Source organism: Rhamphochromis sp. 'chilingali' (genome assembly GCF_963969265.1).
Source record: "Rhamphochromis sp. 'chilingali' genome assembly, chromosome: 20".
Classification (NCBI taxonomy): Eukaryota; Metazoa; Chordata; class Actinopteri; order Cichliformes; family Cichlidae; genus Rhamphochromis; species Rhamphochromis sp. 'chilingali'.
In genome coordinates this window covers 6699716-6716303 of record NC_137947.1, presented here as the reverse complement: position 1 = coordinate 6716303, position 16588 = coordinate 6699716, and the positions used below count along the sequence as shown (strand labels likewise).

The 16588-nt window shown below is 42.2% G+C and overlaps 1 protein-coding gene across 1 annotated transcript in view; it reads right to left on the bottom strand.

The window, feature by feature from the left end:
• Nucleotides 1-6528: 6528 nt before the first annotated feature.
• adgra1b (adhesion G protein-coupled receptor A1b) overlaps nucleotides 6529-16588 on the bottom strand; it is a 203785-nt gene continuing 193725 nt past the window's right edge. Inside the window, exons 18-19 of the mRNA XM_080869232.1 lie at nucleotides 11363-11458; nucleotides 6529-11033 (exon numbers count right to left, since the gene is read on the bottom strand). Coding sequence (XP_080725358.1) covers nucleotides 9620-11033; nucleotides 11363-11458 — 1510 coding nt within the window. The 3' untranslated portion in view covers nucleotides 6529-9619. The remainder of the gene's footprint in view (nucleotides 11034-11362; nucleotides 11459-16588) is intronic.

The following is a 16588-nucleotide window of genomic DNA, read 5'->3' as shown; positions in this document are numbered from 1 at the left end:
ACAGTACTAACAGTAATAACCTGCTGCCCACCACTATATTAAGATGCCACCAATTTATATTTATTTGTTACTTTGTGGCAAGAAAGTAGCCACATTTAAACATGTAACAACAGAAAATATAACCATATGTATTTTCTTTCATTTAAATCAACTTCTCTTTACATTTTAATTAAAAAAAAAAGAGAAGACGGGTGGGTACATGACATTGTACTGTGTATTTTCCATTGCAGTTTCCGTTCTCTTTGCAAAGTTTGTCAAGTTTACAGGATCAAAAATCCCTTTTGACCTATAGCGGCAGTGAACACTGGTTATTGGCAGCTGTGTGGGATTTAACAGACCCAGAACGAACACCTACTGTAGCATAGTCTACTTGTTGCAATCCTCTCTCTCCATCCTCACTGGTCCTTGGCCCACCATGCCGTCCCCAGCTGTCCTGTCCTCTCTCTCCACTAAAGAAGGGAGAAGGAATGGGCTGGAGGGGAGGGGAGGGCAGGGTGCTGGCTGGTTCTAGTCCTCCCTCCCTGTCTGCCTGGCTGTTGTACGAGCCTTGATGTTACATACTGCAACAGCAGCCTCTTAGGCCTCATAAACCACCGGATTGTTGCATTAAAACCGTCACATGATGCTTTGCTCCCTTGCAGTTGTGCTGCGTTGCGTCATCATTAGAGGAAGCTATAAATAACAAGGAGAGACTGCGGGGGTGGGAGGGGAGATACGGGGGAGGGTTGTCAAATACATAGAACAACACAGATTGGCAGCTTTTGGCTCCCTCCAAAGCCAGAGTGCAGCTTTGAGTTAGAGAGCGCAGTAATATTCACACTTACCTGACTTAGGCATTGTGATGGCACACATCACAATTCCAACAAAGGATTTGATGCATAAAGAAATTCAGCAGCGCAGCAGGGGCCAATACTTGTGTCGAGAAAACAAGTTAAAGGGAATATTCAGACATGTCACTCACCGAGATGTCAAAGTCCTTTCTTCTATTCTTTTCTTTCTTTCTTTTTAGCACAAGAAGCTAGCTCATAGTGTCACATCACAGACTGAAATTCAGGTGTGGATGTGTTGACAGTAAGCCACTGTGAAATAGCAGAATGGGGTTGAGCTCAGTAAAATAGGTTGGGGTTTTTGTTCATTACTTTTATGTACTTAGAGGGGGATGTAAGTCTTCAGAGGTCTTTTTGGGGAAGCTGAGCGATAGCTATTGGCTGGAAGGCATCCTCTGTATAGGGAGACATATGCTGAGGCAAAACACAGCTATGACAAGCAAGAAAACCAATAGAGCTGTTTTTGTTTTCCTATGTTTGGAGGCCCTATGCACTGCATTATCACACATCATATCCTGTGCCCGCCAGGCAAACAACTACAGTACAAGTCTGTGTAAGTGTAGCAGGCTGGTTCTTCCAAGGGAATAATGTAAGATGACACAGCAGCAATGCTTAACATGCGTACATGTCACTATATGCACACTTGGAGCACCAACATTAACCTTTATATATTATATAACCTTGGGATTAAGTAATAAATACATTATTACTGAAAGACAAATGAATAACACTGATTATCCTTCATCCTGGCACCTATTAGTGGGTGGGATATATTAGGGAGCAAGTGAACATTTTGTCCCCAAACTTGATGTGTTACAAGCAGGAAAAATGGGCATGAGGATTTTGAGCGAGTTTGACAAACGCAAAAGCGCACTGATGCATGGGGGTGAGCAAAGGCTGGCCTGTGGTCATGTCCAACAGATGCAGGTTAAATTGACAAAAAAAAGTTCATGCTGGTTTTGACAGAAAGCTGTCAGAATACACAGTGCATCACAGTTTGTTGTGCATGGGGCTGCAGACCAGTCAGAATGCCCACTCTGACTCCTGTCCACTGCCAAAAGTGCCAACAATGAGCACATGAGCAGAAGAACTGGACCACAGAGCAGAGGAAGAAGGTGGCCAGGCCTGATGAATCATGCTTTCTTTTACATCACGTGGATGGCCATGTGAAAGTGCATTGCTTATCTGGAGAACACCTGGTACCAGCAGGATGCACTATAGGAAGAGGGCAAGCCAGTGGACGCAGTGTGATGCTTTGTGCAATGTTCTGAAACTTTGGGTCCTGCCATCTATGTGGATGCCATTTAATTATCAGTTATTAGTCATCTCTGGGTCCTGTGTTAATCCCCTAAACCCAAATGTTCACGTCAGATGTCTGCCCCTTCCTGAGCCTGATTTTGCTGGAGATTTCTTCCTGTTAAAAGGGAGTTTTTCCTTCCCACTGTCTCCAAATCACTTGTTCATAGGGGATCATATGATTGTTGGGGTTTTCTGTTTCCTTTGTGTTATTATAGGGTCTTCACCTTACATATATAAAGTGCCTTGAGGCAATTAAGTTGTTACCATTTGGCACCATAAAAATAAAATGGAATTGAATGTTACTTTGACACGTACCTCCTACCTTTTACCTACAGTAAAAGGAGACCAACATAATATTAGGCAGGTGGTCATTTGTTGTGCCTAACCGGTGTAGTGTAGTAATTGCTCAGTTCAACAGTGTTGCTTTTTAGCCTGTTTTGTATTGTTTTGGGTTTTTGTTAAAGAGGAATGGTGGAGACAGAAATAAAGCTACATAAACAGTGAATGTGAGTCTGGCCTGCTTTCATGAACAGAAACAAAGTAATTGAAATTTCTGTCTCAAAAAGAATAGAAAAAAAACACGTATGGAAAAGAAAGTTACACGATAGCGAGACTGAGGCTAACTTTACCAGTTTTCTCAAGTAACAATGAAAGAAATGTAATATTGCACTTTGTAAAGGCCTCAGTGCTCCTTTAGTTCTAAAGTTGTCTTTATGTCCAAGTGGCTGCATTCATGCAGAGCTTCGGCTTGTTCTTAAGATATCTGCTAGCCTTTCTCCTGTAAGTCCAGAGTATTCTTATCACATTGAAACTGTGCTCTTGTATGCACAGAGTAAAAATTAAGCAATCATCAACCCAGAGAGACGTAAAGAGATGAAATCAAACAATCTGTGCTTGCAAAGAGCACAGCTGCTGTTATTGAGGACAAACAAATGAGACAGATAGGATCCATCAGGACCATGATGAATCCTTAAACACATACAAAGTGATAATCAGACAGTCTGTGTTAAGCTTCTATGTTTTTTTTGTTTTTCATTTTTGCTGATATGAGCAAGTCATAGGTGACTCATAGCAAGTGTTGGTGATAGCATGATAAGAACTAGTAATTCCTAGAAGTAGCGAAAACACACATTAGTGATGGTACATTTCTTTAGGTGTCCCAGTAAGACAGTATGACATTAACAGCACAATAAAGGGTTAAATGTGATTGGTTGATCATTCATTTCTTATATAGACCTGTGATTTCTGTCCTCTCTTTCTCCAATATGAAAAAGCCCAGTATAAAGATTCTCTACAGAATGCATAAAAAATATTGTAAAACAGACCGTCTACAGTAAGAAAACAGTAAAGAGTAAAAATACATAGGCATAGAATAAGCAGCAATTTAATGGAGGTAAACGTTAACAAAATGATTCACACAGTGACTGGCCACCTTGTTAGGTGTACCTGTTCAACTGCTTGTTAAGGCAAAGAGCTAATACATAGCTCACATAGCAGGAAAACAGGATTGTTTAAGCATGTAGACATGTTCAAGACAAGCTACCAAAGTTCAAACTGAGCATCAGAATGGAGAAGCGAGGTGACTTAAGAGAGTTCGAATGTGGCGTGTTTGTATTTCACAAATTGTAATCTACAGGGATTTTAACACAGCCTTGTCTTTTTTTTTACAGAATGTCTGAAATGAGAAAAAATATCGTGTGAGCAGCAGTTCTTTGGACCACGTTGATGCTAGAAGTCAGAGTAGATTAGCTAAAGGAAACAGTAACTCAAATAAAGACTCATCACAACCAAAGTATGCAGAAGAGCATCTCTGAAGACACCAAACCCAAACCTTCAAGCAGTTGGGCAGAAGACCACATGTGCCACTCCTGTCAACTAAGAACGGGAAAGTCTACAACAGAAGACAGGAAAAATGTTGCCTGAGCCTTAATTTCTGCTGTGACATTTGGATGGCTATGTCAAAACTTGGCATAACAACTCGGATCCATCCTGCCTTGTTTCAGCAGTTAAAACTGTTGTTGGTGTTTTATTGGTGTATGGGGATATTTTCCTGGCATACTTTGGGCCCCTAGTACCAACCGAGCATTGTTTTAACACCACACCTGAGTATTGTTACTGAAACTGTGTGATGCCTCAGAACTGATTAGGACAGTTCTGAAGGCAAAACAAGGTTTACTAGCAAGGTTTACCAAACTCGTTTACCAAACAAAGTGGGCAATGAGTGTATTTAGTAAATTATTAAATTATTGGAACAACATTCTTTTCTGTCATTATCTGAAACGTCACCCTCAGATCTTACAACATTCCCAGAAACATCAGGAGCAGATTCAGCATCTTCTTGCCATATGATGTATTTACCACTAATGCAACCTGGAGGCTTTGCATAAATTACTCTCTGGAATAGGTGAGGTTCACTATAAACATTGATTTCATCAGTAATAGTTCAGACTTTTCATAAAAAGTGCATATTTTAAATAGTGACATCAGTGTGATATCATCAGGACTCGCTGTATTCTGAGGAGCTCCACCTTTATAGGCTACATTACAGTGTTTATAGATGTTTATAGATATTCGTTCAGATAGATGAACGGATTTGCATGTGTAAAACCAGTGGGCGTGAAGTTGGCACTGGAGTAAATTACCTTCCACTGCAGCAAGCCTGAGATGCACTCTCACATACACACACACAAATTTCACGGACACCCATTAGAAATGTAGCTTCCAAGAAACCAAGTGATGATATCTAATAAGAAGTTTTGCCCACCTCTTTCTGTCTTTTCTTCCCCTTTGATCTCTCCACCTCCCTCGCCGTGTCTTTCTTCTCATAAGCCTCAAACTATCCGTCCTGCTTTCCCCTCCATCCACCGCCCCCTCCTCACCACCCCGCCTTCACTCTGCTGCTCCCTCTCGCTCTCCCCACCCCGCGAATCTCTAGCATGTTATTTAAGCCAAGGACAACATTAGCATGACGATCACAGCCTTCTATCACAAGTCTTGTCCGACAAGACAAGAGGAGGAGGAGGAGGGGGGGTAGAGCTACTAAACGTGTGGGGAGTAAGGGAGGAAGCCAAAGGCATATAAACGGTATAACATGGTCTGAGAGAAATCAAAGACATTCTTGATTAAGTAAGACAAAGTAATACAAGTCTCTATACACCAGAGGAACATTGTTTACGTGCCATATGTTGTTAGATCTACATGAGAGATAGCGAAAGATAACAGCAATTTTGACACGTGTTAAGAGACAGGCTTACAAAGAGACTCACAAATCATGCCCCTGTTCATATGTACAGTTCTTGCATCATGATAGAAGCCCCTCAGTAAAATCTAATTGTACTGCATGTATGGTTTCCGTACCATACATGAAGCGTATTTCTTTGCAGGGGCACATAAGCATTTCTCTTCACATCTCCTGCTCTTCTTCTTTGGCTAATACTCCTACTTATAGGCCTATCTATTACAACAGGAAATTAAAACACTGTTAATTGTATCATAAACACACATCTGTGTTGCTAAAATCAGATTAATTTTTAATGAAACAGCTGCCTCCCTGGGCCAATTTCTCCCTTTGCCAAACCACCATGGCCTCACCTACCACGGCCTTCAGTCTTCAAGCCTCACGGTGAATCATCCATGTGCTTTATTGACTCTTTGTTGAGCACTTAAAAAAACACACACACTTATTTATTCAAAGACACGGGCAAGCGTCATATACAAGGATGGCAGCTACTCATTTGGCACTGCAGCACACAAAATAATTTGGTTTCTTTAAAAGATAGAGGCTCGAGACATCCATTACTCACCTTTCATAACACCCTGCAGTACTCATGTTAAGCCTGGGTCCTCACAGCCAACAGAGAAGGAGATCGGGGGTTTGATATTTCACATGGCTTTCAGTCACACGAATAATCTGATGGTTGTGAGGCTGAAGAGAGAGCTGTGTGGCCTTGGGAAAGAAAAAAAAATCCAGCTGCATATTAAATGTGCTCAGGCGTTTCACGGCCTGTCAAATCAGGGTGCCGTTTGTGATGCGCAGAAGACACAGTGTCTCATTTCCTGCAAGATATGTGCACGTGCAGATGCCTGTGCATGTATGTGGACAAAAGTCTGGGCATGCACCACACACACTCGCACAGCAGCAGCAGCAGGAACAGCAGTCAAGCCTGTTATCACTTGATTCCTCCCCCATGGTGAGTCCAAAAGACATCTCAATTTTCATCACGCTGGCAGAAGTTATAAAAGAGAATTATGAAGAAGAAGAAGAAGAAGAGGGAAAAAACAGGCTTTTGCGATCACTTGGATTCATATTCACATATGTTAAATGCACTTTCACACACATACACACAGGTGGCAGGCACACAAACACAAAGCCAAAGACGCGCTCGTCCGTTGCATGGTGAAAAAATACATTTATTGGAATCTGTGTCAATGTAGAAAAAATTGAAAACTGGCTTTAGGTTTTGTCACAGTACCACAGGTGAATATTCCAGCAGGCGCCTGGTGAGCCGAAACGAAGCCAGCTAGCTTGTTTGGGGCAGTACATCTGTTACTGATGGCGACAGAGAAGGTGGCCTATGGCGGCCTGTGATACCAAACACACCGTCTCACAGACACTGAAAAGCTCGGGCTGCTCCTAAGACACACCACCAGCAAATGCACATGTTGTACAGCAATTAACCTAGACCGATGTTCTCTCGGTTTAATGTGGGATGATTTCGTTGTGATACTGTTACAAATCCCTTTCCAATAACTATAAAGCCAGGGCCGCTGGCTGCTAGCATCCAAGGTGGCTCAAAGGAGCTTGTATTGTATGATCAATTGTGGGCCAATGTTTTATAACCCATAAGCTGAACCCATAACATCCCATTTTGTCCCAGTCCCTGGCAATAACTCCAATGGCCCTGTGCAAAGCTATGAGGTTCATGCATCATCTTTGATGTCTACCATTGCCTTCCTTTACTGTTCAAAGCCTTGCCATTCAACCAGAAGGACTGTCACATTAATATTTTGCTTTCTTTCTCTGAATTTCTTTCCTTAATTCAGGTCTGTCTGAACAAGCACTTCTATTATAACGACACCGTAAGTGACAAATACTATTCTGGCAGGCCAAACGTTATAATGGGTAGTGCATTTCTATTTCTGATATGACAGGATAAGTCTCACAACACACGGCGAGTCTGCATACTTTATGAAGTCGACAGAAAAAAAAGGCATTTGAAAACAAAAAGGACATTTCTAAACTCAGATACTGAGCATTATAACACTGAGAGGTCAGTTTTTTCCCATACAACTTTCTTTTACATAGACTTATTTTATTCTTAAATATCTTAAATCTCATAAAAAATAATTCATCAGAAACCAATTCTATATACACGGACAAAAAGTGCACGAGATGGATAGAGAGGTGGTGCGCATGCTGAGGTGGTTTCGCGAGAGTGGGCTTTGCTGTGAGATTATGCTTTGGATGTTGTTTTTTTTATGAAGTGTTGGCTGGTCTGATGAAATGTATGATTTGTTTTGTCTGGAGCATTGTATTAAATATTATCATTCATAAAACAAACAAGCGCTTCTAAATCAACACGGAGACTCTTTTGGCTTCTCTTTCGAGAGGCAATTCTTCAAAGAGAGTGTGACCTTCACGGTTTAAAAAAACAAAAAAAGAAATGATCCACATTTCATCTGTTAGCAGTCCTGACAAAAGCTGTCACCAAAGCAGGACATATGATTTTACTGACTGGACTCCTGAATAAATGTAAGAATAAAGGGATAGCTTATGGTTTATCTTATTTTCTGTAATACATATATTGTTACAATGTCAAAAGCAATCTTGAAACCTCTCTAAATGTTTTTTTTCTAGTGTCGACTCTGTTTGATTCAGTGAGGGGGGTATCAGCTTTGGCTATTACTTTTGGCCACACATGTGCTGTTTCTGAAGGGCAACCAATCAGGAGAAAACTGGGTGTTCTGGGCTAAAGCAGTTGCCCAGAAATAACTGCACTAAAGCCTGGTATAAGATAAAGAAGGATTCATTTAAACTATGAATCTTGCAAAGATGACTCTAAGATTGAAGATTAAAAAAAAACTATGAAGCTGTAAATGAGCATAATGGGTCCTTTTTAAAGTGATGCAACATGAAGGTCACAAGAGCCAAATAGTACTGTTGAGAAGTGAAATAATCCACAAGTGCTTCAAAAAAGGACACATGGCAAGCTGCATTGGGTCGAGTCAAATGATATGTCTGTGGAAAGGCATTCATTTACACCATTAAAACACAGCTACATATAAGCATGCATGCGTTGGAGCTTTTATAAGGCAAATTATAAATTTATAAAACACAACAGGGCCGAATTTGCTCTGGTGTCTGCCATGTATCATTTTTTTTGGCTTCGGCCAATGTCGGGTGAGTCTGAAATATTTTATTAGCATTTTAATAGGAGGGAAAATTGCAGGACGCTGGGCTGGTTTCCCAAAGTTATGTTGATGCAGCTTGCTGTTATTGTTGTTGCTGTTTTTTTTTTCTAGATTGATTGTACAGAGAAACATAAGCTGATGTGATACCGTCACATGAAGCGTGTGCAAACTGAGCTGAATGGAATAAAAACCAGCACACCGGTTTGGCAATGAACTTTGCTGTGAGGACCTGGCTCTTTATGGCACAATGGATCCAATGACTCACTGACAGTAACTTTCTACACACAATGCTGTTGCTGCTGATGTGCCGTTATTCTCTCCAGAACAGAAAAGAAAAAGAAACACAACAGTGAAGACATCATATAGACAGCACGATCAATACTGACCTGGATAAGAGGATGCTTAATTTCACTTCTCTTTTTCTGTTGCTTTGAATTTTCACAACTTAACTGGCATCCACACATCTCTTGTAAGCAACAGTATCTTTATATATATTTATATATATTTCTTTTTTTTAGAAAACTCTAGTAGATATTCACAGTTGCTTGACCGAATGGCAAAAATACCCATGAAGTCTAAAACTGCTGGTTTAGTTGTCTAAAACATGGATGCCAAGAAGTTCTTTTAAGTACTGGAGGTTCACTGTCATCAGAGACTATTTGACGTGTTTCAAAGTGTAAAAAATATCTTGCAGCGTGTTGCCTTTGAGCGTTAACACACACAAATTCATACGTACAACCATTCATTTTCTTGTATATATAGAGAGAGATAGATCTGTAGTTATATGGAACAGTGGCGACACCTTCGATTACATCTGAAGGCGCCATGCGACACACGTTTTCACAAATTCATTGTGATGGAAGAAATTCGGTTTCTGTCAGTGGATGCCCCCTGAAGGAGAGCGTTCAAATGGAATTCTGTACAGTAAAACAGCACACATAAAATCAAGAGGACATTAAAATAAAAAAATATCCCACGCTGATTGTGATGTTTTAAAATGTTATACAATTCTTTGTTTTTTTATTATCCTAGAAGGGGAAGCAGGAATGCTGCCTGCATCCCCTCTTCTCAGTCTTCCCACACTACACAGTAGTTTCATTCTTCCAGGGTCCAGTGCGTATATTTCCTGTGCTGTCTGATGTGTAGAGGAGACCCTCATGCAGGCTCCCCTTTAGAATCCCGTTCTGATTGGGCGGGTTCTGAGGGTAAGATTGTCTGCGCGGGGCGTGCATTTCCAAATGGTGATGTGTTGCCACGGGGTCCTCCTCAGCCACTTTGCCGCAGCCGCACAGGAAGACGCCCGTGTCTCCTGCTTCTGCCGGGCACAGAGAAGGGAAAAGGTCTGCCTTGGCACAGCAGATGTGCCTGTGGCAGGGATTATGGCATGCCAGGGACTCTGCAGCAGCGTGGCATGTGTGATGCACGTCATGGTGGCCTTCGTGGGCCAGGTGTGGACAGATGTGGGCGTGGCGCTCGTGTGTGCTGTGGGGGCTGTCAGTGTGTAAGCTGTGCACGCTGCCTCCATCCACACTAGAGGGGATGTGATAGGCGTACTCCCTCTCACTCCCCGCTCCACAAGCACCGGCCCCATCCCTGCGGCTGAGATGTCGGCCTTTAGTCCTGGCACTGCTCTTTAGGCAGGGGTGCAACTGGATCCCCGGCCGGTAACCCTCCGGGTCAGCGTGCAGCAGCACATGCGTGGCCGCGGGCTCTTCTTCCATAAGCTGCTGGCTGTGCAGTGCGGCACAGCACGGCGTCACTGGCGCTAGACACGTCATGTGATTTTGTGAGGAAGGAAGGGCAGCGTGTTTACAGTGAGCTAAGCTGCCATGGCCACAGCTTAGAGCTTTAGCCTGACAAGGTGAGTCATGGTGGCAGTGGCTGTGGCCGTGGCCGTGCCCGGGGGTATCTCCGTTCACGTTGACTTTGGGCCGCGTTTGAGCGGGCGCGGGGGCACCAGAGGAGGCGTCGGCGCTTCGTCCAGGACAGCAAGAACACCAGCAATGCCAAACATCGTCCCGCTTGGCACAGTGATGGATGAGGACGAAGAGGCCGAGGGTGACGGAGAAGGCACCATAAAGGCAGCTGAAGATCATGTCCAGGAAGTGGCCCTGTGACACAGCTAGTGCCCCAAAAGTCCAGGTTGCCAGGAAGAGGAATAGGGTGAAGGCCGCTGTTCTTAACTGAGCCTTGAAGGAGTGCTCGTTGGCCAGCAGCGCGGGGTTGATGGGAATGCCAGGGCAGCCGGCGGGGCAGTGGCTCCCGCTGGGCGGTGGAGCCAGGGCTCCGGGCTCGGCTCCCTGGTGGCAGTGTGTCGGCACATCGACAGCAGCCAGCCTCTGCTGCTCCTCCGTCAGTTGCTTGAGCTCGTACTTCTTTTCAGGGTGTCGCCGTAGCTGGATGAATGTGCAGAGGAAATAGATGCACGTGACCAGGACGATGAAAGCTACGGGGCCAAAGAATGCTCCCAGACTGGGCTCCCACGCCATCCAGCAGCTGCAACACACACAAACACACCACTGCACTTTAATACCATAAGAAATATGGAACAATTCAAAGTTTACTTTCTGTTTGTAATTAAATGGTTACCTTCATAAAGTCACATCATCTTTATGTGTTTACTGAGAAGAGAGTAACTAAATGAAATACACATCCACCAAAGGGAGCATACGCTTGTGTCTATGTATACACCCGTCTAACAGCGTTTAAAGAAGATTAAATCAAATTTAATTTTTGGGAGTAAAACATAAAAAAACTCTTTATTTGCATAACAATGTGAAACATCATCTCAGACTGACTCAGGAAGAAGCAAATCTAGGACTTACTACAGCGCTTGCTCCCTGCTGCCATAGTTGTCTATATTGACAGCTGCCGTGACCCCGCAGATGATGAGGGGCACTCCACCGCTGACTAGATAAAATCTTTGAGGGTAATGGGGGGAGGGGTAAAAAGAGAGAGTGAGACAGGGTCAGTAGGGCAAGAATATCAAAGTTGGAAGTGAAAAGACATTTACAAATCCTGTGTCACACATGTGGATTATAAAAATACACTGTCAAAATAAGACTTCAGTAAGATTAAAAAAGCTGTCAAAGAAGGTGACAGATGAAAGATGCTGACTTGTGCTGTGAATGGACTGGTTACCACAGCAGATGGACACACACATTTGATTTGGCAGCTTTTTTTTTTCTTTTAAACACCACGTGAGAATTTGTCTCTCCTCTTGGGAAAGCTTTTCTGTTTTGGGACAAATGTGTTAACCACTACAGTATGGAGCCACTGGTGAATGCAGCTTTATGAGTGTTTTAAAATAAATGAATGAACAAAGATCAATGATGTGTGATTGGAACTTGTCGGTGTGCCTGTGACCACACTCCATGGGAGGAATCGCCACCTACAATTTGTTTTCTTTGCCACAAATCAAAGTGTAAATTTTCCTATATAAACAAATCTGTTTTCCCAGCGATAAACTTGTCAGTGCTCATTTAGGGCATCTGCTATTCATCAGAGCACCGAATATGGAAAGAGAGTGCGGATTTAATAGGAAAGGGATGGCGAACTTATCAAAACTGGCTTATCAGACATACAGAAAACGGATTGTATCCTCGACTTCAGCTTTCATTATCATAAAGAGGGCAGGTCACTTAATAGACAAAATGAAAAAAACACTACACAACAATGAAGCACAGAGTTATACAGCTAAGTGGCAGTTATTTTAGCTTTCATAGCAACAACCCCAGAAATACAGCATTCGTGTTATGTTGTAAGCCACCAAGAAATTTAGCAGAACTACCTTTAATTTTAACACGTGTTTTAAGTGAATTAGCTCTGACCTCACTTGCCAACATAGCTGATGTAATGGCGGTTTATCCAATTAAATCAAGACTATATAAGGCTAGCTGGAGAAAAAAAACCCCAAACAAACAATAATATCAATGGGAGAAAGATGTGAAGCGGAACTAATAAAGTATGATCTTAACAACAGTGCATTATGCCCCTAGGTATTACCATGTTTAGTTCTGTTTACTTTGTGTCGGATTAAATGTTCTCAAGGATGATATTCTAATGTTAACCGCAGATTATTCGGTGCTTTTTCCCCCTCTCCTTGATCTTTCACATGTCAGCTACACTTATGCATGCGCACGGCAGGTATGTGAACCATGAAACTTGCATTGCAACAGTATATTACGATCCGTCAAGACTTCGGCGCAGAAACAAAGCTAATCCCCCAGCAGCTTCCTGTCCTTGGCTTTCCCTCCACTGTCATGCTATACAACAGTATGCTATTTCCTCTTCCTTCCTGTTCAATCTTAGCCTCTGTCATTACTCTAACCTTTCCACCACTCCATCTTCCTCCGTCTTCATCCTCAGTTTCCTCCCTTCCACCCCTTCTTACTGTGGCTCTCTCTCTCTCTCTGTCGCTCTCCCTTCCAATCGTTACTCCGTCACACAGCAGCCGTTCTGAAAATTCAATTACAATCAAGATGTTTGTCTGGGCTGGTCGGTGAGGGGTGGCTGGAGGTGAGGCAAAGACAGGGGGTTTTCGGGGGGAGCATTACTGGCCTGTCACTGTCTGTGTGAGTGGAACGGTTCTCCCGGGGGACCCTGCTCCAGCAGAAAGCCATTTACACACCCGTCAGCTAGATAAGCATAAATGAGAAGAGCTAGTAGATGTTAAAGCACCCAGCACTTTATAACCCTCATTCCCCTTTTATCCCTTCTAGGAAAGCCAGCATGTGTTTCCTTAAGACGTGGTCCCAAGTGAAGCACATGTACAGTACATGCAGAAACTGTATCGAGAGCGTGTGATATATTTCATTCTACTTGCTGCCTCGTTTTTATTCGAAAAGGTCTACCGCATTAAAATTCTTGCTAATGCACCCATTCTAATATGAATATGCACACAAAATCCTGCCCCCCTTGAATGCACTCATCCTCTTTGTTGGCCAATCTACTTTTTTAAAAAAAGCCTTCAACCTCAAACAAAATGGCTGTGTATGCAGTCTTGTGCTTTTGAGTGAGTTTAGGAACAGCAATCATCTGATATAAATAGACCCTAAAGTGCCTTTTAGTCAGTAGCTACAGCAACTCCTCTTTTTGTTCCTATGCTTATGCTTATCTTCTGTTTTTATGACTGTGCACTGTCCTTTCTCTGGACCCTGTCCAGGATATACATAGCACAGCTGGGGACAACTGATGGTCATATTCAGCTCCAGCAGAGGGCAAGGGCTTTGGAGTAAAGCTGGAGGATGGAACATTAAGGCATAAATTTGGCATTAACCACAGTCCTGCAGGTCTGAATTCTCTTTAATGGGCAAAGTAAGCTGAATGAAGTGACAGTTCAACACTTTGGGAAATATACTCATTAGCTTACTTGCCAAGAGTTAAATGCACAGATTTATGCAAAGATTGATGCCACAGCCAAAAGAAAGCTGTGCCAGCTACCACAGCTTAGCATAAGGATCGCAAACAGAATAAAAACAACTCACAAAATAACACTCAAGCAATATGTCTGTGAAGGTTCTCAGTCATCCAGGCCATTGTAGTCTAAAGAGCTTGGAAAGAAAAGCGTCTGGACTTCTTTAAGTTGCTTGAACACATTTCACCTCTCATCCGAGAAGCTTCTTCAGTTCTAGGGTCAAATGGTGGAGAGCCCCAGATTTAAACCCAGTGGGAGTAACCCCCCAAGAGGGACAAAAGGACCCCTAATGATCCTCTACCTAATCACATGAGCCAAGATGTGAAAACGAGTGTAGGTCACAATTAGCCAAGGTTTCGGGTGAGCTCATTGTGAAACCTAGCCCCACCCTATCACGTCCAGAATTTTTTTATTTCCAAGCGCCTTAGATAACACTCAAGCAAAAACTCTGAACAGTCTATGTTAATTTCAAGTAGTCTTTTTCAAAGAAAGATGTTCTTCCATATACCATTTTATTTTCTGATACATTTTTTGCTACTTTTATCATGTGACAACAGCTTTGAGACACTGTCACAAATAAGAGGAAGCCTTAAAATCCCCCCTTAATCATAAAACTAACAGAGCACAGAACAAAGTCTGCAAATCACTTTGTTCAAAGCCTAAAAGAAGCACACGCAGAGACTTCTCCAAAATTCACAACACAACTTTATGTAGGTTAAGTGTAGCCGGATTCACTTTGCTCTGAAACTTCACATCTATTAAAAATGTGTGGTAGTCTTCTCATTCAAAATAATTATGCCCCAAATGCTGAATTTGATCAAATTCTGGTCAAAATCTTGTCAAAAACAAAAATAAACTTGACTGGTATACACTTTATACCAATCATACTTTCCTTAATGATTAATTATTTGAATAAACAAACATTTGATTTTATTTCAGTTGCAGTTTATTCAAAATTATTGCTTCATATTTATGAAGGCAAAGAATCACTTTTTGTTGGAGTTAAAGTATCAGAATTTCAGGAGCGGGACCACGCCTCCAAACACGCTCCTTCCGGTTCTCATCTATATATGTCCCCCCAGTTCTACAAGCCGTAGTTCTCGTTTACCTGCCCCACCCTCCCTTCCCTTTTCAATTCTTTAACTTCTTCACTTCTATTTAATACACGGGGATCTGCCAGGCACGGGAGCTGCCGCCAGGCCCCTTCGAGGCCTTCCCCAAACTCCAGCTTAATTCATATCCAAGCCCTTCTCCTTTATCTACTAAAACGCTATCAAACCTCAAATGAGGACGTGGGCCCAGCGAGTGAAAGTGCTCTTTAAACAGTTCATTAATCACCTGCAGCATCATACAGCAGCAGGATCCATGTGTGTGTCTCCAAAACAACAGTTTTGCACATATACACTTTACAAAACTTTGCAAATATTGTAAGATTTTGTAAATTATATTTCATGTCACTAATCAAAACACATGGATGATATAATTGCAAAGAGCATTGTATTCTTTTCTCTATTTGAGAGAGGTGAGCTGCCAAAGGCTACAGTCGCTTAATTTGTTACCCGGTGGTTTTCCTCGGGTCGAGTATTGAGCACCATCATAATTGCTGGGACATTTTCCTTTCTAAAGTCACAAATAGTTTTCTGTCATGTCTAGTTTTTCACACAGTTTCAGTCTTAGAGTTTCACTGTAGGCTATTTGCAGCAGAGATATTTTTAGGTCTATGGATGCTTCCCAAGTAGAACATGACCTCTCAGCAAAGTACCCACTAAAATATAACTAACGCCTTCTTGGTACCATAAATTACTGTAACTGATAATTATACATGACACACAGACAGTAGATTAAAGTTGTTTTTGTTTATCTATTTATTTGGGTTATTTAGGGACTTGATGGGTGACCTTTTCCCTTTAAAACACACTGCAGCATCTCATGTGCTGGGTATATTTTAATTGTTTGTCCATCTAAATTAATATGAATAAATTTTAACTACTGTAAAAAGATTTAAATGAGTATTACAATACATTACATAATACATTACCTTAGATTTCTCCCTTGTTTCCTGCTATACATGTAGTGTTATTTTACACTTACATGACTGCACTTGTCATGTGAGTTTTCTTTTCGATATCACTGACACCGACGGCTGGTATAAGAAGTTTTTATCAATAATTGTCAGATATTTGATGGAGATTCTATAGTGAATCCTCTGTTAAGTTTTAGAGGAAAGATCAGCACTCATCACTCCGGATCGGTGTTAGTTAATAGTAAAAACAGAAGCGTTTAAGGTGTGCGGTCCAACATGGTGTGGCAGATTTTTGACAGGGGTCGGTGTAATGGTCGGCTGGATATGCCATCAGATGCTGTCAAGAGTGGAAGGACGGGAAAAGAGGTAGATGAGGAGAAATAGGTGGGTTGTTGGGAGGGGAGAGAAATTGATTTGTCTCCAGCTGCTAAGTCTCATTGCATGAGCCTGTCTGACGGGGAGCATTACAGTCAATCACTGTGGATCAACTTGACTGCTGTGCCACACAATCCCCCCGTCTGCCCCCAGACAAATTATCTCATTCACAAGCAGTGCATGATGGGAGAGCCTCGAGAACATTCCATATTAAACCCCTGAATCACGCAGGTGTCT